Raw genomic sequence first — 22198 nt, 5'->3', positions numbered from 1 at the left:
AGCTCACCGAACTTGGGAATAGCTTTAGACATCAATACCAGAGTATCACCAAATCTTATACACTTCCAGGTCAATGGTAGTTGTCTTTAGGTAACCCTGAACAATATCCTTGTCAATATCCCTGCTCCGTCTTCCAGGGTGTTTTGTTTTTCCGGATATGTTGTTCCGACGAAGACCGCCGCGATTGGATTCGTAGTGCCGATAACACTAGCACTAGCACCGACCGCGCCATTCCAACAACATCTGGCTCATTCGTCTGGTTTGGCTGCGGATGGCCCAAGGAAAAAGGAGGGGTAGTAGGCACAGCAGATTGACTCTGGGATAGCGTTAGAACGTAAAAGTTGAATTTCGGATCAAGAATACTAGTAATCGCGCCCTTAGTTGTCATGAACTCTCATGTTCAACTTGTCCTAGTAGTAGTAGTTGTTGTTTCTCCCAAGCGGGAATATATATTTGCAGTTGTCCAGATGATCCGAACTGAACTTACTAGTTTGAGGGAACTCTTTAGCTAGTAGACAGTCCTAGAACACATATTCTGAACATGCGACCTCTTTCATTATACTCGCTGAAATTATTTCAGAATCTGTGTAACAATTGGTGCAAACTGTCAGTACAACTAGTAAGCCAAAAAGCAAGATCGTGTACTCATCACGTGCCTAATAAAAGCACGCGCCGGAACCGCAGCTGCAAAAAGAGCTCATTCTGCCATCAGAGGATCTACCGCTTCGTTGACCGCCCTAAGCGGCAGAAACTAGCGAACCTCGCTCGAAAAACCTCGGATTTAAGCGGACTTAAGAACATACAGTTTCCAGAGAACTCACCCTGGAAACTGTACGAACTGTGACCGCCCGCATCAACATACTGGCAGAAAACGTATCCCTGACCGCTCACTACACCGCTCCAAGCGGCAGAACCTAGTCGACCTCGCCGAAAAAACCACGGATTTAAGCGGATTTAAGAACATACAAGTCCCAGAGAACTCTTTGCGGATTCTGTATGATTTTTGACCGCCCTCATGGCGAGGTGGCAGAAATGGTCGGTGCCTGCCACCATCCCACTATGAATTTGTAGTCTACGGACAGTACTCTCCAGCGCTGCTTTTGGAAGGCTTTGTTATAATGACAGCTGATTGTTCATAAATATGACTGATGTTTTCTTGCAGTTGGTGAGGTCCAGTAATGAATACTCTCTACCTCTATATATCCTCCCAAGGCAGTTGATGCTTGACGGTCGGAATTCATACGAGACACCTTAGGCACTTTACATGGGTCACAGCTTGGCCGAGGGGCCCCTTAAAAGGATGTATGTAGCTGGCTAAATAGCGAGTACCAATGGTCTGCAATTACTTTTCTATAACTCTACATATAGCCAAACAATTAGGCGGACTTGGCCACCATTTACTTTGACTGACTCGCCGCGAGCTCATCCAATCCCTGACCAGTGCTCATCATGCGATCCTATTCCAACATTAGCAATAATACCCTCGGTAGGTGAGGACAAACTCACAGCTAACCATCCAGGCACCCATTGAGACACAAACTTCACCGCACCACTATTCGGTCCGCGCCAGAACATGCCATGTCCTGTCGTACCTAGTACATCAGGCAGGATCAAATCCGCCAGCTCTTGGGCCGAGCATCCCTTGGGACTCGCCTCACCTGACGCCCAGCGGGAGATGGTCTCTGCGATAGCCGCATATCGCGAGCTTGGTGGGAGGGTGAATCTGGGCTCGTTTGCATGAAACGGCGTCGTGACGGTGCCGATCATGAGCGTGGCCACGGATACTCCCAGTGGTGCTACTTCGAGACGGAGGGTCTCGGAGAGATTGCTCAAGGCGGATTTCGATGATGAGTAGATGCCTGTATCACGTTGTTAATGTGACACTGCATGCCGACCGGGAGGAAGAGGACTGATGTACCGATCCATGGCGTGGGGACTACTGCACCCACGCTGCTTATGTTGACGACGCGTCCACCGCGGGATATTAGCAATGGCGCTAGTGCTTGAACAAGACGCAGCGGACCCCAGATGTTGGTCTCGTAGACCTGCTGGGCTTGGGTGAGGTCGACGTCCAGCAGCGGCATGGTGTAACCGGAGCCCGCATTGTTAATGAGAATATCTAGGCCTGTTCCATGCTGCTCGACTGCCTGAACGGCAGCAGCCACAGACTCTGATGATGTGACGTCGAGCTGGAGAGGGGTGACATTGGACAAAGTGGTGAGAGACGACGGAATCTTGGATGGTGAGCGCGCAGTGGCGAAGACGTGGTGGCCTTGATTGGCGAGCGCGACGGCCAGGGCCGATCCGATGCCGTTGGCGGAGCAGCCGGTGATCAAGACAGTCCGAAGGGGCGCCATGGTGGCTCAAGCTCATACGAGTTTTGCTTTAATCACAGCGGGAGTAACCCACGGTGGGCTGGCTTTATATGCGCCCGATTGACAGGCCGGGGCAGAGTCTGAACTCTTTGGGGAGCTTTTAGTCTGTGATGGCCAGGCAGTAGCGTATGTGATCGTCCAGTCCAGCTGAAATTTGACAGGTTGGATGAGAAGCTATTCTAATTTAGTCAATCCGGGAGATGGCCCAGGATGGACATCCCTGTCGGAGGCTGCATCTCGGCTATATCTCGACCCTTTTATTTCTTTGTTCTGAAAGTCAGTTTCACGCCATACTTGTAACTGACACTGGATTAAGTCTTTAAGGCGATAGTCACTCCGAGCACGCTTGAGGCTAAAAGATTCCATATTAGCGCGACGATACAGCTTAATCAGCAAGCCTTGTGTTGCTCTTCCGCACTACTGCATTCTGCTGGGGGAGAATAACTGACCTTTCTTTGTGTTTTACGCTGCTAATTCTCTAGCTCTGCATATCGTCCAGGGAGTTATTTACTGCTCATACCTTAAAAGGCTCGAGCTATCTCGGCATAATGTCATGGACGGACTGAACGACATTTGGACATCCACAGACTGCGCGTGGCCGTTAGAGTCCCATGGTGATCCCGCCTTATACAGTTCTCTGCATGTTGCGCGCATGCCGTCCATTGCAGCGAAGCAAGGGCTGTCCCAGCTGACAGACACCGGTAAGGGATATTCTTGATGATAGTATTCATAGCCCGAACCATTCTATCCTTGGTGCGTCACACGCATCGTGGAAACAGATCACTTTCTTCCATGATTTGCGAGATATGCGAGATTCATCATCCAAATTAAGCTCGCAACAGTTTCTGATCGCTTGTATGTTACACACACCAAGATCAAAAGGAGTAGCCGGGATAATCTATCATATTACCTACGAGGACTGGACGTACAAATAACCCACCCAGACCTTCTCTAAACTTGCAAGGTTCCTCATTAACCACGCTACAAAGGTATTCTTCCTTTGTTTCCAACAATCAGACATCATGTCTAGGTAATTCTATACAGCGTGTTACTCATCTGTACCTCAGCACTAATTTCCGTGCCATGCAGTGTTATCGAACGCGTCCGCGCAAGAGAGGCCATCAGCCCCACTGAGGTCAAGGATTCTTTCGACGAGAGACCACCTGTTCGCCCGAGCTTCATGCTAGGTGAATGGCAAGGCCTTGCTGTCCTGACGGGCAACAAGCTCGTGGAGGTCCTTCACAGTGTCAAATGGGCTGGGAAGAATTTCTATGGAGTCGACCAGGTTGAGCCCATGGTGTGCCTTGACGACAATGGCTGTCGCTTTTGTAACCCCAATTGGGGTGGTGCGCGGGTACGTTGTCCTTTATTTCCCTTGTATTATCAGAGGCTGATTGTCAAGATTCGCGAAATTAAATATAACGACACTGTGTCCGCTGCAATGGTCTATAATCAACGACCTGTTATTGACCATTTTCGCTATGTTGATGAGAATACAGTCATTGGGGTGATGGAAAGCCTTGATCATGACAAATCTAGCCAGGACGAAGACCGTTTGTATTTTACCCTGGAACGGATCAAGTGAAGGGGAATCGTCTATATACTGCGTCGCTGAGGCCTGCTGGTGACTCGATTGAGAGTGAATGGCGTTGTCTTCTAGCACGGTAGAACTACATGTGCGGATTGTCAGACATTCCTCTATTGCTAAGCATCCACTCATTTTCTATCCTTACACACATTTTTTACCCCTTGTCACCCCATGCATCATAAAAGCGACATAGACACAATAAGCTGTAAAGTTGAATGGTGGCCTGTATAGCTCTGATAAGTGTCAATCAAGTAGCTATGGAAACAAGCAGGCCACTGTTCCCTCTCTCAAAGCACACCCAGTTCTTGTTTCACTTATTTCTTGTTATGTTATCTCCCCACTGACTCCTGATGCAGGCGTCATATTTCCAGAATAAGACTTGGGAATACCTGCTTCGTGCGTGCGGGCAGCGTAATGAGGTACTTTACTTTTATGGAGATCGAATGAGATCTTGCGGCTGAGTGTCCGACACCCTAACCAGGAGATAAGGATTCTGATGTTTCAGACAATGTGCCTTGTTGCAGACTCGCATCACTCAACCGGAGCTAGGGGAAACGTCTCGATCGCGAGATCTAAGCTTTGGACAATACAAATAGCACGGGGCTCTAGACCAATGGCAGCGGGCTGGAACCTCACCCCCGAGACACCCGAGCTTCTGCTAGCAGCGTCCAAACATAAGCGAGGCTGGCGAGGCTGGCAAGGCTGGCAAGGCTGCCGAAGTCAAATTGTCCAAGCATGGTCTCAAATTATCTGTCTAAGCCCCGCGCTTTACGTTCTAGCCGATCGCACGGAGATACGGTCGCCATAGCTTCGGGCACCGTGCAGTTGCATCGGTCGAATATATGATTTGGGAAAGGCTCAGCCGCATCGAATCGGGCTATAAGCAGTACATTGATCGAGTCTTCGTTGTGAGAATTCCAGACTTCTGAAAACCGGCACCTCCTTGCCAGCTACGTGTGTGACCTTTCCGACTTTTTCATCCGAGCACGATGAGGGATTTGTCGCCGGGCGGAACGCGTTTGTGGCGTTGGCTGTCACTCCAGACGAGAACCTATCGACACCTCCGCAACAGCTTGCGGACGGCGGAAGGCATTGAACTGGTACCTGTACACCATGCCAGCACTAGTGAAATCACCCATGACCGCGAACATATCGCACGACCACACCCTTCCCTTTCGTCCTTAAAACTCTCGACACACCAAGACAGTCGGAGAAGATGGGTACGGGGGGTACTGATATGTACTTATGCCGCCTTTGGCATTCTACTGGTGAATGTCATCCTGACCATCGTGGCGGCCGCCGTGGCGGTCGCGCGCCATGACCAGCGGACGATGAGCTCGGCCACCATCTACAAGGGCAGTTGCGACCGAACAAAGTCGTGGACGACGGGTCTGCATCTGCTGATCAACGTCCTCAGCACCATCGTCCTCGGAGCCAGTAGTTACTGTATGCAGTGCTTAACTTCGCCCTCTCGTGTCGATGTCGACCGCGCCCATGGGCAGCGTGTGTGGCTGGACATCGGGGTCGCCAGCGTGCGGAATCTGGCATGGGCGGATTGGCCTCGACGGACCTTGTGGCTGGTACTTCTTGTAACCTCTTTACCCATTCACTTGATGTATGCCAATATCCATTCTCGAGAGAGTTGGCCCTAACGACGGAACATTAGATACAACTCCGCTGTGTTTTTTGCCTTGGGCACAAGGGAGTACGAAGTCGTGCTGGCATCCGCGAATTTCGATTTCGATCGCCCACCGGTCCATTATAACTCCTCGTTTGAGGAGTGTTTTGAGTCTAATACGGCGATGAGCATGTCCACTTTCTATGCGGATCTTCCTAGCTTCGACAATTTGACCAGAGAGGAATGTATTCGCAGGTACGCGATGGATTTTCCGACGGACCTGGGCACCCTGATCTTGGTGACCAGCAACCTCACCGCTGCCAACGACCATCTGCAGTGGGTTGGTTTGGGAAGCTCGGTCGATTATGAGGGACTCATAAAATCCAGCTATGACTGGCTCTGCGATCAATTTAGCGCGCTTTCATCCTCCTGCACCCCATCGGAGCTCCTAAGTGTTCTCGATCAATGGGCCGCCTCGCCCCTTGTGCCCTGGGCGGGTCCAGTAATCAATGCTACCGTCGAACTTCCCAATTATTCAACTACCCTCAACGGGAAAGATACATTCGTTCTAGTGCCAGACACCGATGACCGATGTCCAAATTTGACGAGGGATCTCCAAACCCTTGCAGTGGAGCTCGAAAGATTCCCACCGAAGCATGTCTTGCAACAGTACCTGGATAATTCCACCAATTGGCTGAACAGTACGTGGGCTCAGGCTGTAAGTCTCGTACCGGCCGCGGACGAGGTAGCATGTGCTCCTGATATCCGTAGCGGTCAGGACGAGGGGCCAGAGTACCCAGTCGAATATTGCTTGAGTCGGAAGCTCACCGAACAATGTGAGCTGCAGTTCAGCCCGGCGATCTGCCTGGTGGTGATTCTCTGCAATATGATCAAGGTTCTGTGTATGTTACTAACGGCCCGGAGGGATCGGACAGACATCTTCCTGACTGTCGGAGATGCTGTGGCGTCGTTTCTGACTCATCCTGATCCTTCCACCGAGCGGATGGGCCTGGTATCCCGATCGAATCTCTTCCAAGGACCACAGCCCTGGCGATCAATTTGGAGGGGTTATTTACAAGTCGCGGTAAAGGATGCCTCGCGACCCCAGGCATGGGCGACTCTTCCGCCTCGCCAGCGATGGATGCGAGCCTTGCATCCGAGTCAGTGGATAGTAACCATTGGCGTGTATGCGTTGAGGATTCTTTGCGCTTGTGTCCACTATCACTGACGCATACAGGTGTCTTGCCCTCCTGGGTGTTGGTGGCTATTACCTGTCGCAGGCCATCTATGGCCTGCAGAACGAAGAACACCCCTGGACCTTGCGTGCGCTGTGGCAGCTGGGGTTTGGCTCGGCCACGCCTTATACAATTGCCTTTACCCCTAATTCGTCGACCGTCATCTCCGTGTCACTACTTGCCAACACCCCCCAGATTATTATCTCGGTCGGTTACTTCCTGTACAACAACCTCCTGACGCACATGCTTTTGGCTGCAGAATATGACGACTACGCGAGCCAGCGGAAGCCGCTCCGCGTGTCCTGGCCCCAGGGATCTCAACGATCGTCTTACTATCTCAGTCTTCCGTATCGCTACAGCATTCCGCTTATGGTTGCTTCGATGCTCCTGCATTGGCTGGTGTCTGCGAGTTTGTTTTATGTCCAAATAAATGCCATTGATACAATGGGAGACACTGGGTATGCAGCTCAGCTTATTGCCTGCGGATATGGGCCGATCGCCATTGTGTTCGCGCTTATCCTAGGAGGTGTGATGACGTGTACTGTCGTGGGTCTGGGTATGAGGCGTTTTGCGTCTCATATGCCCATTGCAGGCAGCTGCAGTGCGGCAATTAGTGCTGCATGTCATCCATCAGGGGGTGAAGAGCATGCTCTGAAGCCTATCATATGGGGGGCGACTTCGATGGCGGCAGTCCAGCCGAAAGGTGGAGCCGACACGGATGAAACCATCAGTGACCATGATCTTGAAGACAGGGGAGAGCCTGAAATTGGTGGTTACTCGCCCCTGAGCAGTGAGTCGACAGGCCAGGATGGTAGCTATGGCCATTGCAGTTTCACCTCGGAGGAGGTGATCGATCCAGACCCATCACGACTGTACATTTAGGCCTATGAATTCCAAGGGGATAGAGTTCAGCAGAGTAACTCTAATGACATTCAGGGTACATTATTCTACCTCCAACCCATGTTGTGTCCTCATCTGTGGAGACAGTGGATCTTGCGGGTTTGACGAGTGATATTTGTCGTGCCACAAACCCACCTCGACCACGCACTAATCAGGGCGCATTCAACCGAGAACCAGGTCGATTTTTCTATAGCAGTCTGCAGATAGACGAGGGGAAAGAGTTGACAGTCACGATGCGGGGATGAAGTTCCTCCGGACCCCGTCCTTCCTTTAGTGTTTGTCTCCTCACGGTTGACACATGATCACTCTGTTCTACCTTCATGGATCATGAGAGGGGGCAACAATACTTTAATGTCGGGGCGAAAGGGGGACGAGGTCAGTGAGTACCTACTACTTAGTAGTTCGACGGGGATCTGCCCCTGAATGGTGATTGGCCATTGTTTCACGGCAGCGTTTATAATTCCTGGCCTGGAGTCTACTACGTTCACTTTTTCGAAGACCCCGAACCCTTTTCGAGCATGAGCATGCTGCGACTCACTTTCAAGAAAGATTGTATGACCTTGGCAGAATGCGACCGACACAATGTGCATTCCAAGCTTCCAGCTTAACAAGAGCGAACACCAAAAAGATATGAGCCAAACGGTGAATCTCTTGGGAAATATGAAGATTGCTATTGAAATTATTGACACTGTTACGCGGCTATTCTACTAAGAGATATTTTGTAGAAAGCGTGTACAGAAAGCTAGCAGAGCAGACCTCAAGCATTGAACTTCTCTTGGTTCACCTCTACCCATTCATGCAACCTTGTCGCTGGCCGGCCAAGGTACTTTTCAATATTGCCAACAGCAGGACCATATCGGGGACTGTCAATAAAGGACTGGCCGTTCGCAGCGCTCTGGCAAAATTCAAGCACCGATCGCGCGATGGGCTCGGGCAGCCCGGACTCATTCACTAGACTGTCCAAGGCTACATTGTATTCCACCTCCGTGACGTTGACCTCCTTGCCCAGGACTTTTCCGATGGTCTTGATGGCATCCCCAACGCCCATTTGTTCCGCGCCAACCAGATTGACGTACGACTCGGTCAATGACAGATCGATTCCTTGGGCCCTGCGGGCAAGGATCATGCCACAAACGCCTCCAATGTCCTCCGGAGAGATCCAGTCAAAAACTGCAGTTGGCCAAGCGAGCTTCACCTGTCCGATTTGGATCGAAGCCTTCCACCAAAGCGTGTTGCTCGCGTAAAAGGCCGGCCGAACCGCTACATACCCATTCACTCCAAAGACCTCTTGCAGAGAGACCTCAGCCTGCGCGTGCACATAGGCGAGGTGATCCTCAGGTGGCACATCGCGAACATCTTCCTGAATACCAAAACTGCTCAGCAGAACAACCGATTCGATTCCAGCCTGCTTGAGGGCCTTGAAACTCGCTCGCATGTGGTCAGATGAGGTCAGATCGGTGTAGATGAAGGCATGTTTTGCTTTGCTCTGTGCTACCGCAGTGGAGATGGTATCTGGTTGCGAGAAGTCGGCCTGAACACGTTCGAACCCTCCCTCGCGTTCCTTCTCCACACTGAGGCCAGGAATGGATTTCGTGGGGTCTCGCATGGCGAGATACACTGTGGTTCCTAGTTGCTGGGCGGTGCGCGCGGCGGCCGAGCCGACCGCGCCAGTCGGACCAAAGACGATAACAGGAGCCATTGTCGCTATGATGAGTGACTATTAGATTGTCTCTCTCCATATATAGTGATTGTCGTCGACAAGCGGGTCGTGATGGTGCGAATTTGTCAGCTTCGGTCTCGGACCCACGGCAAACCGAGGAAGCGAACTGCGTTGCTAAGTTGTGATATAGTAGTGATGTCATGTTGCTCCATCTCATACTATACGCTGATATATCGTATCTCGGAGTAAGATGGTCCGTTACTGATAGTTGGAAGGGTACCAAGAGGGGAGAGCAATTACCCGTTTGTCTGATAGACAAGCGATGTAAATCGTAGTAGAACAAGCAAATGCCATTAAAACCCTATATTACCATCCAAACACTTTTCAAGCACTAAGTATCTTTAAAGCGAACAATAACACAATCACGCTCTCAATTTCATCATCAACAAGCCCAAAACCCCCGAAATAGCACCCAATTTCACCCAATACTTCCAACTGCCAGTCCCACAACCATGCAGTCATTCCCTCGCCAACCACTCCTCCACCATAGCCCCAAAGTCCGGCTTATACAACCACCCCAACTCAAACGGCTTCTCATCCTCAGCCTCCTTCTCCTCACCTCCAGCAGGCTTCGGCATCCTCCGCTTATCAATCCGCGCATTCAACGCCAACACCTTATCCACCCTCTCCTGTCTCCCCTGCTGCCAGACCTTCAGCGCCCGCTGCAACCCAGCCTTCTCACACTTGGCCAGAATCAACGCATAAGTATACACATCCTCAAACGCCTGATTAATCCCCTGCCCAGCAGACGGCGGAATCGCATGCGCCGCATCACCCAGAATCACCACCCTCGAGTGCTCCGAACTCCACTTGTCCAACTTCGGAACCATATAAAACGGCCACAGGTTGATCTTCTCCGCCGAGATATTCGACACAGCCCGCTGCACAATCTCAGGGAACTCGTCCGCTCCCTCGCGCAGGAAATCCACACACCAGTCCTTGTCGTTCATCAGCTTATTCCATCCCTCGCGGTCGAGCTGCGCGGACCGCTTCTGTCGTCCAATCAACACCTCGGATCCATCCCGTAGCTGCGGCGCGATCACGAACGCGCCGTACGTCTTGTTCATGATCGTCACGGGCATGTTGTACCCCTCCGGAACGGCGAGTTGAGCCGTCGGCACGGCGGCCGTGACGGCCATGGCGTTCATGAACTTCGGTTCAAGCTCAGGGTACAGGTACTTCCGCACCTTGGAGTGGATGCCGTCGGCGCCGACGAGACAGGTAGCTGTTTCGGTGGTCCCGTCTTCGAATTCCCAGGTGATGGATGATTCGGTCTCCGTGATCACCCGGCTGAATTTCTTGTGGTAGTGGATGGGCACACCGGCTTCCGCTACCATGGCGGAGAGTTCCCGGATCAGGACGTGCCGGTAGATGCGCATCCCGCTGTAGCCGTATTTGGCGGCGCCGCCGAACTCGTATGTGTCCAGGGGAGTGTCGGCGGGAGAGCGGAAGTAGAGGTGGTCGAAGTCGTAGGCTTCCGAGCGGATTCGGGAGTAGACGCCTAGGGTGTCGAGGATGCGGAGGGCGTTGGGGGAGAGCATGATGGCTCCGCCGATGTTCAGTGGAGCGGAGCGGGCCTCGTAGAGAGTGCAGGGGATGGATTGTTGGTGCAGGGAGAGGGCTAGGGCCAGGCCGGAGAGGCCGGCGCCGATGATGGCGACGTGGGTGGACATGGTGGTTGCAGGAGATAATTAGGCGGAAACTGTATAGAAATGTGCTGTAATGTTATATATGCTGTAGATATGTGTGTAGGAGAAGTGATTGCTATGCTGTGATGTTATGATGCTGTGCTGTGCTGAGTCTGATGAACCGAAGACTACAGCGGGACTTGGTTCCTTATATACCACATTTCTCGCCGTCATTCACAAGGCGTCCAGTTTCGAAGTTTCCGCCCCTTAACCCCGTGGCCCGACTCATCTCGGGATTACCCAGCTGTCCGATGCCAGCACATAATGGAGTATAGGGGAAGTGTTACACGGACAGTGACAGTGTTGGCTGACTGATTGTAGTGTCAGTTACTATGGAATGATCGACGTCGGGCGGAAGGCTGAGACGAGCTGAGCTGGTCGGTCCGGATCCGAGCCCGGATCCGATAAGCGTCGGGGTATTGGAGATGGGTTACCCCTTTGGAATTGTCCGAGGAGATTGCCGGTTCATGCCTGATGTATATACAGATGATAGTTATCTTGTTGAATATAGACAGGGTAGTGTGGTGTTGATGCAGGGTAATTGGTTGTGAAGACATAGTCTATGGTGGGGATGTACTACAGCACAGCTCTTTCATATGCAAACAATTTGCACCGGGGTATCCATTCACACATAAGTACACTAAGATATCAAGTAAATACACATTTGAATTAATACACCGAGAAGTCTCGTCAACAACTGAATACAGTGAAAGGAGGGCGCTATGTACATTCCACCCATCCCGCATCATCTATGGAGCACCAAACACCATCCGACTTTTTGCTCAAAACCAAATCAGCGATTGACTGATTGTAACCAAATACTCATAACTGACTGTGACTGCAAAGCAATGCTTATCGCTGCGTCATTCGTCGTAGGCCGCATTATCCACAAACTGATGATAATACAGGCACTGGATTTACATATTCCATGCAAACGATCCATCTTCAAACGCAAATGGATCGCCGCGAAAATTGTTGAACTCTGTTGCTAAAGCAGAAGATTCCGCTAAGAAGTCAGGCAGCTGTGGCTGCGTGGACGGCGTGTAGCCTGGGTCTGTGGTAGTGGGGAAGATAGGCTGTGTGGTTTGGAGCTAGAGTAGATTAGCATAATCGATGGCACTTCCTAGAAGAATAATGTGAAAAGAATGGGGACGACATACCATCTGTGCAAAATCCGTCAGATTAAACGCAAACGATTGCTGCGCTACAGACGGCAACAGATGCTGCCGACAGGCCGACAACGCCTTCACAGCCCCCTGCTGCATCCACCGTTCCTTGAGCTCGGCGGACCCCCGTGCCCGCACCGATTGCAGTACCACTGCCAGCAGCATCACATCCTTGATGTTGCTGCCGGTTTCGCCGATCGTGCGGGTCAGCCCGTCGAGGGTGTTCTCGACAATGCGTGTAAGGCTGGCCTTGGTATGGGTAGTCGTCGGCTGACTGGGCGAGTAGGCGGGAGCGGGTGCCATTGGTGTCGGGGCACCCGAGTGTTGCTGGTTGGACAGTTTCATATAGCCGCACACGCTCAGCGCAGCCCACGGGATGTCGTTTTTGCAGAAAAGCTGGAATACGTCCCAGTAGGCGGTCGATTTGAAGACGTCCAGGTCCGCCACGTTCGGGTCAAAGTAATCCTGGTAGGACAACACCACTAGCGAAGACTCCAGACATGCTTGCTCGATCTCCAGGAAGAGCTGATCCTCACGGCTCTCGCCCATGACGATCGGCCGGTAGAGGCACAGCAACGGCCGGCGCATGTATACGTCCAGCAGCACCCGGTTCAGCAGCAGGGCTGGCCCGGGAGTCTCCCCATGGATCGGGGACGGGTCCAGCTTGAGCGGAGGAGGGATCTGGCGCAGGCATTCTTCCAGGCGCCGACCCTGCTTGACAATGTCACGCAGATCCATTCCCGGGCTCGAGGTGCGCACCATTGACATGGCTCGGATGCGGTGGGGTAACGAGGAGGCCAACGTGACCTGCGCGAGGGTATCCGTCCACTCGTGCAGAGGTTTCGCCGGCGGCAGCTCCGTGGTGGATTCGTCGAAATCGGTGTCATTCAGATTGGTCGGGATAAGCGGATCAAAGTCCAGATCCGGGATGGTCACGGGCATACCCGAGGCGATGGAGGTCTGCAGGTCCATCTCCACGATGGTAATCCACAAGCGGCGCCGCACTTCGATCTGAAACGGTGACAGCTGCTTATTCCCGGACAGATCCAGATGCAGGCCCACCACCATGGCCGACCGCACCAGCGTGCCGGTGGCGCGCCACAGCTCTTCCTGCGAGGCGAGCCGCAGTCGTCGCGCCAACAACACGAGTGCCTCGATCTGCAACGAGACCAGCTCCGTGCGCTGCTTGCGCCCCAGTTTCTGCAGCCACACGCGGACGAGGTTGACCGCGGGCGTCTGCAGGTATTCCCAGACGGAGGAATACTCGAGTCGGAAGCTGGGGTCTTCCAGGGGCAGCGCGGCGGCCAGGACGGCCGTCAGTTGCGGCAAGAAGGTGGCGGAGCGTTCCGCGTCCGGGCCCGGAGCGTTCCAGAAGTCGGCATACTGGCGGAGAAAAGACGGGACATGCAACATGCGCAGGGTGCGTTCAAAGTTGGTAGTGTACAGGTTCACGAGTCGGTCACAGACCGCTTTAGACGGCAAGGAGCTCTGCATTTGCAGCAACTCGGGAGAGTAGTCGAGATCGGGCATGGATTCGGGGGAGCTCATGGGCATCTTGGATTTGCTCTGTAGAAATTGCACTTCCTTGGCCAGCCCCAAAATGGCGGAATCCTTGGTGCAGCGTTCGATGAATTCTCGCGCTTCGGAGAACTGCACATGGTCAGATACGCATTCCACCGACAAATCTAGAAGGTGGACTTACCTGATGCAAGAGAGTGGTTCGGTTGTTCTGGCCATGGTAACGTGATCGTGTGCCCTTTCCTTTGACAACCAAAGTGCCGGGATACGGGGGAGCATGGGTCGACGGGGTGGTCTGGCGGACAGATGGACTGGCATCGCGAGCCACCACATCCTTAAGAGAGCCGGCGTACGAGCGAGTCAACGGCTTCAGAGAGAGCACCTCCTCGACACGCTGCAATCGTTGCTGGAGATCCTCCAGCAGGCCGATGGCCGCGGGCGGCGGAGGCAGCCTGGCACTGGCCGGATCGCCCCGAGGATCGGAGGGGAACGGGAAGTCAGGTGGCAGATGCATGCGCTTCGCACTGGGCTGGTCCGGCACATTATCCACGCCATCGGGACTGGGATGGAAGACACAGTCGGGGGCACAACCAGCTTTGGAGCAGTTCTCGCAGGGCATGACCCGGTCGCACTTGAGCTTCTTCTTGCGACAGCGCAAGCACGAGACCACGGGCCGGGGACGTTTGCGGGTCAGGGAAGCGTCCCCGGCCAGCTCGGTGGGCGGGGAGATCTGGCCAGACACGGGACTCATTGCTGGCAAAGAGAAGTTCAAAGAGTTGCTCGCGTCGGCGATGGGGGAAACAAAGTCGCACAAGGGGAACCAGTCCAAGGAGAGAATGGGGGTTAAGGTTGGCGTGTGAGGGGGAGACAATAATAAAGACCAGCAGGTTTCGTGAGTGTGACTGGGCCACGGTCACATCAACACTATGGCTAAGCTGACAGGCGCGCAAGGCGAATGCAGTGCAGCGGTAGCAGCAGTAGCAGCAGGAGCAGCAAGCAGCAGGAGCAGCAGGGGCTGTCGAAGTGGATGCAGGAAAGTAAGACGGGGAGATTATTGGCGATGGGACGAATCCGCAAGTTACAGCCAAGTCTGACAATCCACCCCAGCACTGCTTTGCTTGTCTCGTCCTCTCCAGCTGTTAGTCTACTTTCTGGTTCGACTGGTGGATCTTGAACCACAACAACCTGACAGCGAGACTGTGTCTCTCTCCACTTTTCCCCCACTGGAGGTATTCTTCAGGTGACCACACAGACCATTAGTGCAGGTTCTCTTTGTTTACCCGTTCACCGCCTACTCCTTTCAGTAAGCCACCAGGCTGCAGCGGATCTGCTTACCTCAGCCTCGTATCGAATCGCGTTTGGCTCGTATAATGCTGCCTGAGCAGGCCAAGCCAAGATGGGGGACCCTGAAAATCATCGGCTGAAGGAAGGAAAAAAGTTTATCGCATTTTGCTGAAGAAAAAAGCCACAATTAATACGAGGCCAAGACATCTGATAACATACATTCAAAGTTCACGCCATGCCAGGTGTAAATGCCCAGAAAAAGATGAAACCATAGACAGAAGAAAAAAAATGTAAAAAAAGAAACATTAACCGTCCATCAATCATTTGCCCTGTCGATCCGATGGATCGTCGTTCTTTCTCTCGGTTCGTCTCCTCAAAATTCTCCGCTTCCCACCCGCTCCGCCCCGGATCGGCCCTCGTGAGATGCAAGAGATGTGCCCAGTAGTAGAACAGATCGAGGAAGATTCTAGTTGGTGATCACGGGTGCCGTGTTATCCCATTTGTTGCTCTCCGCGGCGTCCACCAACCAGCGGGCCACCGTAATGCGACTGGTGCTGGCCATCATGGGCACGCCCTTGCCATGATCCGGCCACACTTTGACCGGCTGGTTGGCATCGGGCGTCTCCACCAGCCGCGACGGTCGCACCATCACATAGTCCAGTCCACTCGCCTGCACCGCCTTGGCCGTCGCGTTGTGATCGTCATACTGATACGACATGTTGGACTTCTTCATCAGCAGCCGCAGCACGCAGTGCATGTTGTCCCACGATTCCCCAACCCCAAACGCCTGCAGGATGACCGTTTTGCGTACCCCAAACTCCTTCATCGCCGCCAGCACGTTGGAGTTGCAGTCAGTCATGAGCCGAGGGGGTGAGATGGGCGCCGCAAAGGGGCTGTCGCTGGCCCGTGGGGCGTTAAGTGTCACAATTACCACATCGGGAATGTCGGCTTGGAACGCGGCGCGGACGTCCTCGAGTTCGGTGGGGGTTCCTGATGGATTTCTGTTAGTCAATCTGGAGTCGATATTCCTTCGCGCATATCCAGAGGGACTGCGAGGACTAAGAGGCACTAAGACTACGACTAAGACTCACCTTGGACTACCTTCAGCCCGGCACGAGCTCCACCGAGAGATTCGGGCTTGCGGGCCAACGTCGTAACCTGGTGGCCTGGATCTCATTGTTAGCAATTTAGCCGATACAACCAATGACATGCAGGTTGATGCGAGAGACACTTACCACGACTCAGCAGGTCATCGATGACCAGCTTGCCACACCGTCCACTTCCGCCAATCACGAGAACGCGCATGGTGATATGTTGTGAATTGCAGGGGTTTGTTGAGTGGTATGGAGAGGAAAGGATCTGGAGGGAATCGTCTGTTGTTTTTTCTGGTTAATTTCCGTGCTCGTTTTGTGTACTGTAATCAGATTGCAGTTGTAGCTGATGGAGAGAAGTTCATTGCTGATGGCGCCAGAGGGCCTATATACCCTGCCGGCTGCGAGGCTCTGTCCGGACCAGCACTCGGATCCGACCGGACAGGTATCGACTCGTCCGGACGGAGAAGACCATATGGTAAGCATGCAGATCATTTTTTGATCCGACACTTGTAGCGGGGCCGATCTGAGTGGTAGGGAAGCCGTGTGAAGGATCATTCCTTGATCAGAGCCCGGGGCGGGCTTTTCCTGGCTGATTTGGGGGTTATCTCCGGGTCAGGGGTTCCCCCAGGGGGTTGAACCCGGTTCAACCGTGGGTGTGGTCGCGTGGTCCAGGGATTCGTTCTTTGTTGAGGTTCATTCTAGAAAGAAGCAGGGATGTTTGGTGAAGATCTAATTATATTTATCCCAATGATGTAAGTGCTATGAGTGTAGATGGTGATGCAATGTCGCCGCAGTGAAGATATATATTCCGCTCTGGTAGTGCCCTACAGTATATCCCTCAGCACAGAGAGTGCGGTGCAACTGAGTTGATGAATGGATGATGAAAATAAATGAATGTTCAAGAATACCAAATGAATTATCGTAGTACCCATCTATAATACACAAATGTATTCCCCACTCCATTTATCACCAGATCATCTATCTAGATCCAAATAGTCCCAGATCGCCGACTCCACTCGGCATCTTCCGGATCGCCACACATCCCTTGCTTCCATTCCAGATGACTCCACCCACGAAATACTGATGAGATTCCTTCAGGGGCATTACAAATAGAACAAAGCAAGGGGCCATGTAAATTGCCCCTCCCATCCACGGTTACTTCCCGTTCCCGTTGAAGTTACCAAGGAACCCGCACAAGCAACATCAAACATCTGGACAAGTTCATAATCGCTAAAATCACGTAGATACACACAGATCTATCATCTTTTCATCCATCCATCCACATAGCCAACAGTACTATCTAGGCCCTCTTCTCACACACCACCTTCATGTCCGGATGATTAATCCAAATCTCCTTATTCCTCCCCCACTCCTCCATTGCCTCCGGCTTGACCATGCGCAAGTCATACCCCTCCACCAAATGCACCAAGATCGCCCGGATCACCACACTCGCCACAAACTTGCCCATGCATTGCCGCGGCCCGAACCCAAAACGCCAGAAGTGGTACCGTGCCTGGGTTAAGCTCCTCGCCAGGAACCGATCGGGCTGGTACAAGTGGCGCTCTTCGCCCCAGTACGGGTTCCGGATGTTGAGCGCGTACGAATCCACCACGAAGTTGGTCCCGGCGGGGAAGTGGTACCCACCTACTGTCCTGGCGGTGGGAATAGCTTGTGGCACGGAGAATGCGGCAAGGGGACGGAGACGCGCGGATTCTTCCACGCAGGCAGCGAGCAGGGTGCTGTTGTCAAGGAGGTAGGCGTCTACTTCGCCGTCCACGGAGATGGCCCGCTGCTGTTCGACTTCCTCGCGGAGACGCTTGGCGATGTCGCGGTATGCGGCAAGGAAGACCACGTTCCAGCTGACGCCGCCGATCGTCACGTCCAGGTTGGCGTATAGCATCTCATCCAGTGTGTGCAGGAATTCCTGGGTGCTGATTTGACCGGCATCCCGGGCGGCGAAGAAGTCGATGATAGGGGCATTGAGTTTCTGCTCAACGGCGCGACGGTGTGCCAGCTCGTTGAAGGCCAGCCAGCGTTGCTGGAAAGCGGCCAGTTCGCGGTTGGCTTGCGTGGGCAGGAAACGCGACCAGGCGAAACGAGTCAATCCCCCCTTGATGATATGCTTCATCAGGTTCTCGCGTTGCGGGGCCAGGCGACGCAGCTCTGCCTCGACATCCGGGGCGAGGCGACCGTAGACGACTTCGGCGACTACCAGGAAGGGGAGCAGTTTGAGGTCATCTGCTGGGTCGAGCAGACCTCGGGACAGGTCGCGGGTATCCCACAATTCCTGAAAAAATTGCTCTGTACGGCGCTTGACGAGCGGGATGTACGTCGTCGAGGCGTTGCGGTGGAAGGGCTTCTCCATGATGGCACGTACGCGCTGCCATTGATCTTGGCTGACGAGTCCAACACACTGACCCAGAAGCTCTCCGAGCAGGTATCCCGAGTTGTTGTTCTTGGCCTTGAGGTGGGTGTGCGAGTCCTTGAAGACGGCTTGGATGTGTTCGGGACGGGTGAGGACGCTAAAACTGTTAGTAGTTGTCGTTAAGCTGCAAGAGGAGTTAGACAAACACTTCTGGGTTCATGCCGGACCAGAGACGGTAGATGGCTCCGAATTGACGCTCCCAGCGCTCCGAGTTGCTCTGACCTTGCAAGAACTTGGCCCCGTCGCCCTGTCCATCGGGCCACTGGTACGGCAGGGTGGGCAGCGGACTATTGTCATCGACATGATGTACGGGAAAGCGACGTGCAAGATGAACCTGAGATGTGAGCTGAAGTCATGATGTGTCTCAGGAACTCGCTTACTCGAAGAATAGCAGAGATCAAACGATTGATCGTGTTTGTTATGGGGGTGCGGAATTTGACGGCCACCAGGATGACCACGATGAGGACCGCCTGGCCCGCGAGGAGAATGGTCGTATTCATGGTGAATGCAGGTGCTTTGCTGATGAATGCTATTTGGAGTCTGAGTAAAGACATGGCCGTCTATATACTTCAAGTGGTGATGCTGCGACCGATGCGGATAGCCTCATGGGGGCCACGGAGCAGGAAATCGGATCCGAGGCCGGATATGCTCACCCGCAGGCTGAAACATGCAATACGGGATGCAGTCAGAGTGGATCGGTCAGATCCTGCACGGTCCGCTTAAAGAAAGATCCTCTTTTCGCGTGGCTCTCCACCAACGCCCCATAGGAGCGATCGGATTAGCGATTAGCGATGGAGCCACTCAGAGCCGAGCAGTAAGTCGTGAGATGGCGCAATCTCGTGTGGTGAGCTGAGGCAGTACTAAGCATGGAGAGTAGAAGCGAGAGGTGCAGGCGATCAGTCATAGCAGCGTTGGGCTTATGCGAGTTCTGATACTTGTTTATTAGACTTATTACAGGATGTAGATACGCAGAGAATTGGATGCATAATTCATAATATTCATAAACTATCTAACAGTAACAACACCACCGCCATGTACAAAGCCAAAACTTTCAAATTATACACCATTATGCATTAGATGAGTCCGCCGCTTTCTCCTCCTTCAATCCATACTTCGTGTCCAGCTTCGTCCGCAGCGTAATTTCACTGTAGCCATTAGCATCCATCCGAATGTACACTGCCACAAGATCGACTTACCGTTCCAAGAACACCAACAAAAATCCAACTCCTGCGATTACCGTCGCGAAAATCCACACGATCTGTAAGCTGTCTGCGTACAATCCAATGACCTGCTTTCGCACATCCCCACTAAGCGAGTTGACGTAGTCTTTAGTACCATGCTCGTAGGCTGCTCCACCACTGAGCGTCTTCTGGACACTCTCACTGCTGACCCGCGACAGATCGTGTTGCACCTGCGCATTAAAAATTGCCGACGGCACCGATACACCCCAGACCACACCAAACTGGCGCACAAAGGCCCATGCCGCTGTAGCAGCCGCGGTGTCCTGGTCCGAAAACTCGGCTTGCACAGCGGGTAGAAGTGTACTCAGAGATGAGCCTGATCCCAGGGCCACAACGATCTGCACCATGATCCAGGCAACATCTGGTGAGTTTTCATCCAGCGTGATAAAACAGCCAAAGCCCAGGGTGAAGAGCGCGAACCCGATAAAGTGGAAGGGCTTGTAGCGACCAAATTTGGACAGCAGGGCACCGCTGACTACCGAGGCTGGTACCAACACCAGTACTGTTGGGAGCATCATCACACCTGACCGAATGGGAGAGGCCAGAAGCACGGCCTGGAAGTAAACCGGAAGAAAGTAGATGACGAGCAGGGTGAGCATGGACTGGATGAAGGTGATGGTGAAGGCGGTGGCTGAGGTGCGGCGCGTGAAGAGACGCATGGGCAGCGTGGGCTGTCGACAGAAGTTGCTCTGTTCATAGAAGATAAACACAACGACTCCATAGAAACCAAAGACCAGCGAGATAATAGTCGAGTATGACTTCCACGGCCACAGTGTGCCACCATACGCCAGAGCGACCAGAATGAATGAAATGGCCAAGATGAAGATGAGGTTGCCGCCATAGTCGATTTGCTTCAGGCGGCGCTTGATAGAGGTTTCTTCGCTGCGATGACCAACTTGCAGGAAGACAAATAGCAGTACCATGGAAATACCTCCGACCGGCAGGTTGAGATAGAAGACCCAACGCCAGGTGGTTTGTTGCACGATCAGTCCACCGACGATGGGTCCCAGCGAGGTGCCAACGGAGACGGCCGCGAAGACAATGGCCATAAGACGACCACGTTCGCGCAAGGGTACCAGATCACACACAATCAAGTTCACCAATAGTGTAATACCACCACCTCCGATGCCCTGGATGACGCGACCGGCAATGAGGGCGTTCATGCTCGGTGCGCCGCCGCTGATGCCGCTGCCCAGCACAAACATGGCTACCGCGAAGATGATCAGCCATCGCCGGCCAAAGATGTCGGCCATCTGCCCATACAGCGGTTGGAAGACAGTACTATAAGCTATTAGCATCCACAACGACAGTAACATAGTTGTGCAACTTACTTGGTGAGGAAATATCCAGTCGAAGCCCAGACATACGCTTCGCCGCCGCCCAGGTCCTCCACAATGGTCGGCAGCGCCGTCGAGATGACTGTTCCTTCCAACGCAACCAGCAGATTCGTCACACACAGTGCCACCATGATGGCCCAGATTCGGGGTCCGTATTTGGTCTTGGTGGGTGGTTCCTCCTGCTCTTCGACCTTCAGTTGCTCGGTCGGTTCTGTAAGACCCAGGGCTTCAACCGAGTCCTCAATGATGGAGTGACGGTATATCCCACTCAGACGCTTGGATCCTGCGCCTGCTGCGCCATAGCCCTGGGCCTCAATTGCATCGTGGAAGATATCGCTGGAGACACTGAGACGCTGGCTGAGCCGCCTGGTACGGCTGCGTCGGCTGGCGTTGCGTTCCAGTCCTTCCCGGGGTCTGGCAACAGGAACGGGAACATCGGGCCATTCCCCAGGAACTTGATGCGGTTCAATCGACTCTTCCTCCACCTCCTCAATGCGCGGAGTAGTAGAAGTAGTAGTGCTGGTAGGTGGCGGGAGAGCGTCGGGTTGGCGCACCCGGATTTCAATGATAGTGTCTCGCGTGTTGAGGGCGATGGATCCAGCCATGGTCACTAGTACTGGGACAACAGAGACAGAAGCTCCCACATAATAGAGTCTATCATACCATTCTTCTTGCAATTCTTCCACAACATAAAGGATCTCAATGCTGTTCGGCCTGAACGGCAGCTGCATGCTTGCTGGTCCGATCGGATCCGAACCGGTGCAGTCTCCGACATGTCCGCCTGCAGGATTCTGACAGGCATAGATGCACCTGCCTGGCCCCCACGTGGCGATCCGACGTGGTGTATAGATCTCGCTAACGACATTCGGGTAGTATACGAGTTGCAGGAGGCTCATCGCCATGCCATGCGACGAGGTGAGATGTTAGTGCTGATCGGGTATGCAAATCCTCAAGCTGAAACCATGGATCTCATCCGTGCGGAACCATCCCATCAGTATCCAATCATCAA

At 53.3% G+C, this 22198-nt stretch overlaps 9 protein-coding genes across 9 annotated transcripts; 2 read left to right on the top strand and 7 right to left on the bottom strand.

Moving 5' to 3' along the window:
* Window positions 1-1117: 1117 nt before the first annotated feature.
* BDQ94DRAFT_41818 (SDR family oxidoreductase) lies at window positions 1118-2454 on the bottom strand. The gene is made up of 3 exons (XM_026775717.1): window positions 1919-2454; window positions 1507-1859; window positions 1118-1457 (listed from the first exon to the last, which is right to left on the bottom strand). The coding sequence occupies exons 1-3, from the start codon at window positions 2355-2357 to the stop codon at window positions 1398-1400; spliced, it is 852 nt and encodes a 283-aa protein (XP_026625355.1). The 5' UTR covers window positions 2358-2454; the 3' UTR covers window positions 1118-1397.
* A 943-nt stretch (window positions 2455-3397) lies between these two features.
* Window positions 3398-3960, top strand: BDQ94DRAFT_171099 (DUF4334 domain-containing protein; the record flags this gene model as incomplete). Its single annotated transcript, XM_026771653.1, has 3 exons — window positions 3398-3405; window positions 3465-3729; window positions 3778-3960. 3 exons carry the CDS (start codon window positions 3398-3400, stop codon window positions 3958-3960), a joined length of 456 nt encoding a protein of 151 aa, XP_026625354.1.
* Window positions 3961-4952: 992 nt separating this feature from the next.
* Window positions 4953-7698, top strand: BDQ94DRAFT_179311 (uncharacterized protein; the record flags this gene model as incomplete). Its single annotated transcript, XM_026773337.1, has 3 exons — window positions 4953-5578; window positions 5630-6766; window positions 6819-7698. The coding sequence occupies 3 exons, from the start codon at window positions 4953-4955 to the stop codon at window positions 7696-7698; spliced, it is 2643 nt and encodes an 880-aa protein (XP_026625353.1).
* A 775-nt stretch (window positions 7699-8473) lies between these two features.
* Window positions 8474-9415, bottom strand: BDQ94DRAFT_171097 (NmrA-like family protein; the record flags this gene model as incomplete). Its single annotated transcript, XM_026771652.1, has 1 exon — window positions 8474-9415. One exon carries the CDS (start codon window positions 9413-9415, stop codon window positions 8474-8476), a length of 942 nt encoding a protein of 313 aa, XP_026625352.1.
* A 321-nt stretch (window positions 9416-9736) lies between these two features.
* Window positions 9737-11212, bottom strand: BDQ94DRAFT_179309 (FAD-dependent oxidoreductase). The gene has a single exon (XM_026773336.1). The coding sequence runs from the start codon at window positions 11107-11109 to the stop codon at window positions 9895-9897; it is 1215 nt and encodes a 404-aa protein (XP_026625351.1). The 5' UTR covers window positions 11110-11212; the 3' UTR covers window positions 9737-9894.
* An 829-nt stretch (window positions 11213-12041) lies between these two features.
* BDQ94DRAFT_171095 (uncharacterized protein) lies at window positions 12042-14559 on the bottom strand (the record flags this gene model as incomplete). The annotated part of the gene is made up of 3 exons (XM_026771651.1): window positions 12042-12215; window positions 12285-13940; window positions 13993-14559. 3 exons carry the CDS (start codon window positions 14557-14559, stop codon window positions 12042-12044), a joined length of 2397 nt encoding a protein of 798 aa, XP_026625350.1.
* Window positions 14560-15212: 653 nt separating this feature from the next.
* Window positions 15213-16860, bottom strand: BDQ94DRAFT_145186 (NAD(P)-dependent oxidoreductase). Its single transcript, XM_026766590.1, has 3 exons — window positions 16328-16860; window positions 16184-16258; window positions 15213-16082 (listed from the first exon to the last, which is right to left on the bottom strand). Exons 1-3 carry the CDS (start codon window positions 16395-16397, stop codon window positions 15559-15561), a joined length of 669 nt encoding a protein of 222 aa, XP_026625349.1. The 5' UTR covers window positions 16398-16860; the 3' UTR covers window positions 15213-15558.
* Window positions 16861-17486: 626 nt separating this feature from the next.
* On the bottom strand, window positions 17487-19111 carry BDQ94DRAFT_171093 (cytochrome P450; the record flags this gene model as incomplete). Its single annotated transcript, XM_026771650.1, has 3 exons — window positions 17487-18708; window positions 18758-18945; window positions 18992-19111. The coding sequence occupies 3 exons, from the start codon at window positions 19109-19111 to the stop codon at window positions 17487-17489; spliced, it is 1530 nt and encodes a 509-aa protein (XP_026625348.1).
* Window positions 19112-19677: 566 nt separating this feature from the next.
* On the bottom strand, window positions 19678-21794 carry BDQ94DRAFT_179301 (MDR family MFS transporter; the record flags this gene model as incomplete). Its single annotated transcript, XM_026773335.1, has 3 exons — window positions 19678-19756; window positions 19808-21133; window positions 21184-21794. The coding sequence occupies 3 exons, from the start codon at window positions 21792-21794 to the stop codon at window positions 19678-19680; spliced, it is 2016 nt and encodes a 671-aa protein (XP_026625347.1).
* Window positions 21795-22198: the final 404 nt, after the last annotated feature.

Source organism: Aspergillus welwitschiae (genome assembly GCF_003344945.1).
Source record: "Aspergillus welwitschiae strain CBS 139.54b unplaced genomic scaffold BDQ94scaffold_19, whole genome shotgun sequence".
Lineage (NCBI taxonomy): Eukaryota > Fungi > Ascomycota > Eurotiomycetes > Eurotiales > Aspergillaceae > Aspergillus > Aspergillus welwitschiae.
This window is presented reverse-complemented; position numbering and strand designations above follow the sequence as displayed.

Excerpts from the sequence above, each read along its gene's own strand:
- BDQ94DRAFT_41818 (XM_026775717.1), bottom strand. The coding sequence starts at position 2,357 with ATGGCGCCCCTTCGGACTGTCTTGATCACCGGCTGCTCCGCCAACGGC. Across the intron at positions 1,860-1,918 it reads AGTCCCCACGCCATGGATCG|GCATCTACTCATCATCGAAA; the intron begins GTACATCAGTCC and ends AACGTGATACAG. Across the intron at positions 1,458-1,506 it reads GGGTGCCTGGATGGTTAGCT|GATCGCATGATGAGCACTGG; the intron begins GTGAGTTTGTCC and ends ATGTTGGAATAG.
- BDQ94DRAFT_179309 (XM_026773336.1), bottom strand. The coding sequence starts at position 11,109 with ATGTCCACCCACGTCGCCATCATCGGCGCCGGCCTCTCCGGCCTGGCC.
- BDQ94DRAFT_145186 (XM_026766590.1), bottom strand. The coding sequence starts at position 16,397 with ATGCGCGTTCTCGTGATTGGCGGAAGTGGACGGTGTGGCAAGCTGGTC. Across the intron at positions 16,259-16,327 it reads CGATGACCTGCTGAGTCGTG|GCCACCAGGTTACGACGTTG; the intron begins GTAAGTGTCTCT and ends AATGAGATCCAG. Across the intron at positions 16,083-16,183 it reads CGGGCTGAAGGTAGTCCAAG|GAACCCCCACCGAACTCGAG; the intron begins GTGAGTCTTAGT and ends GAAATCCATCAG.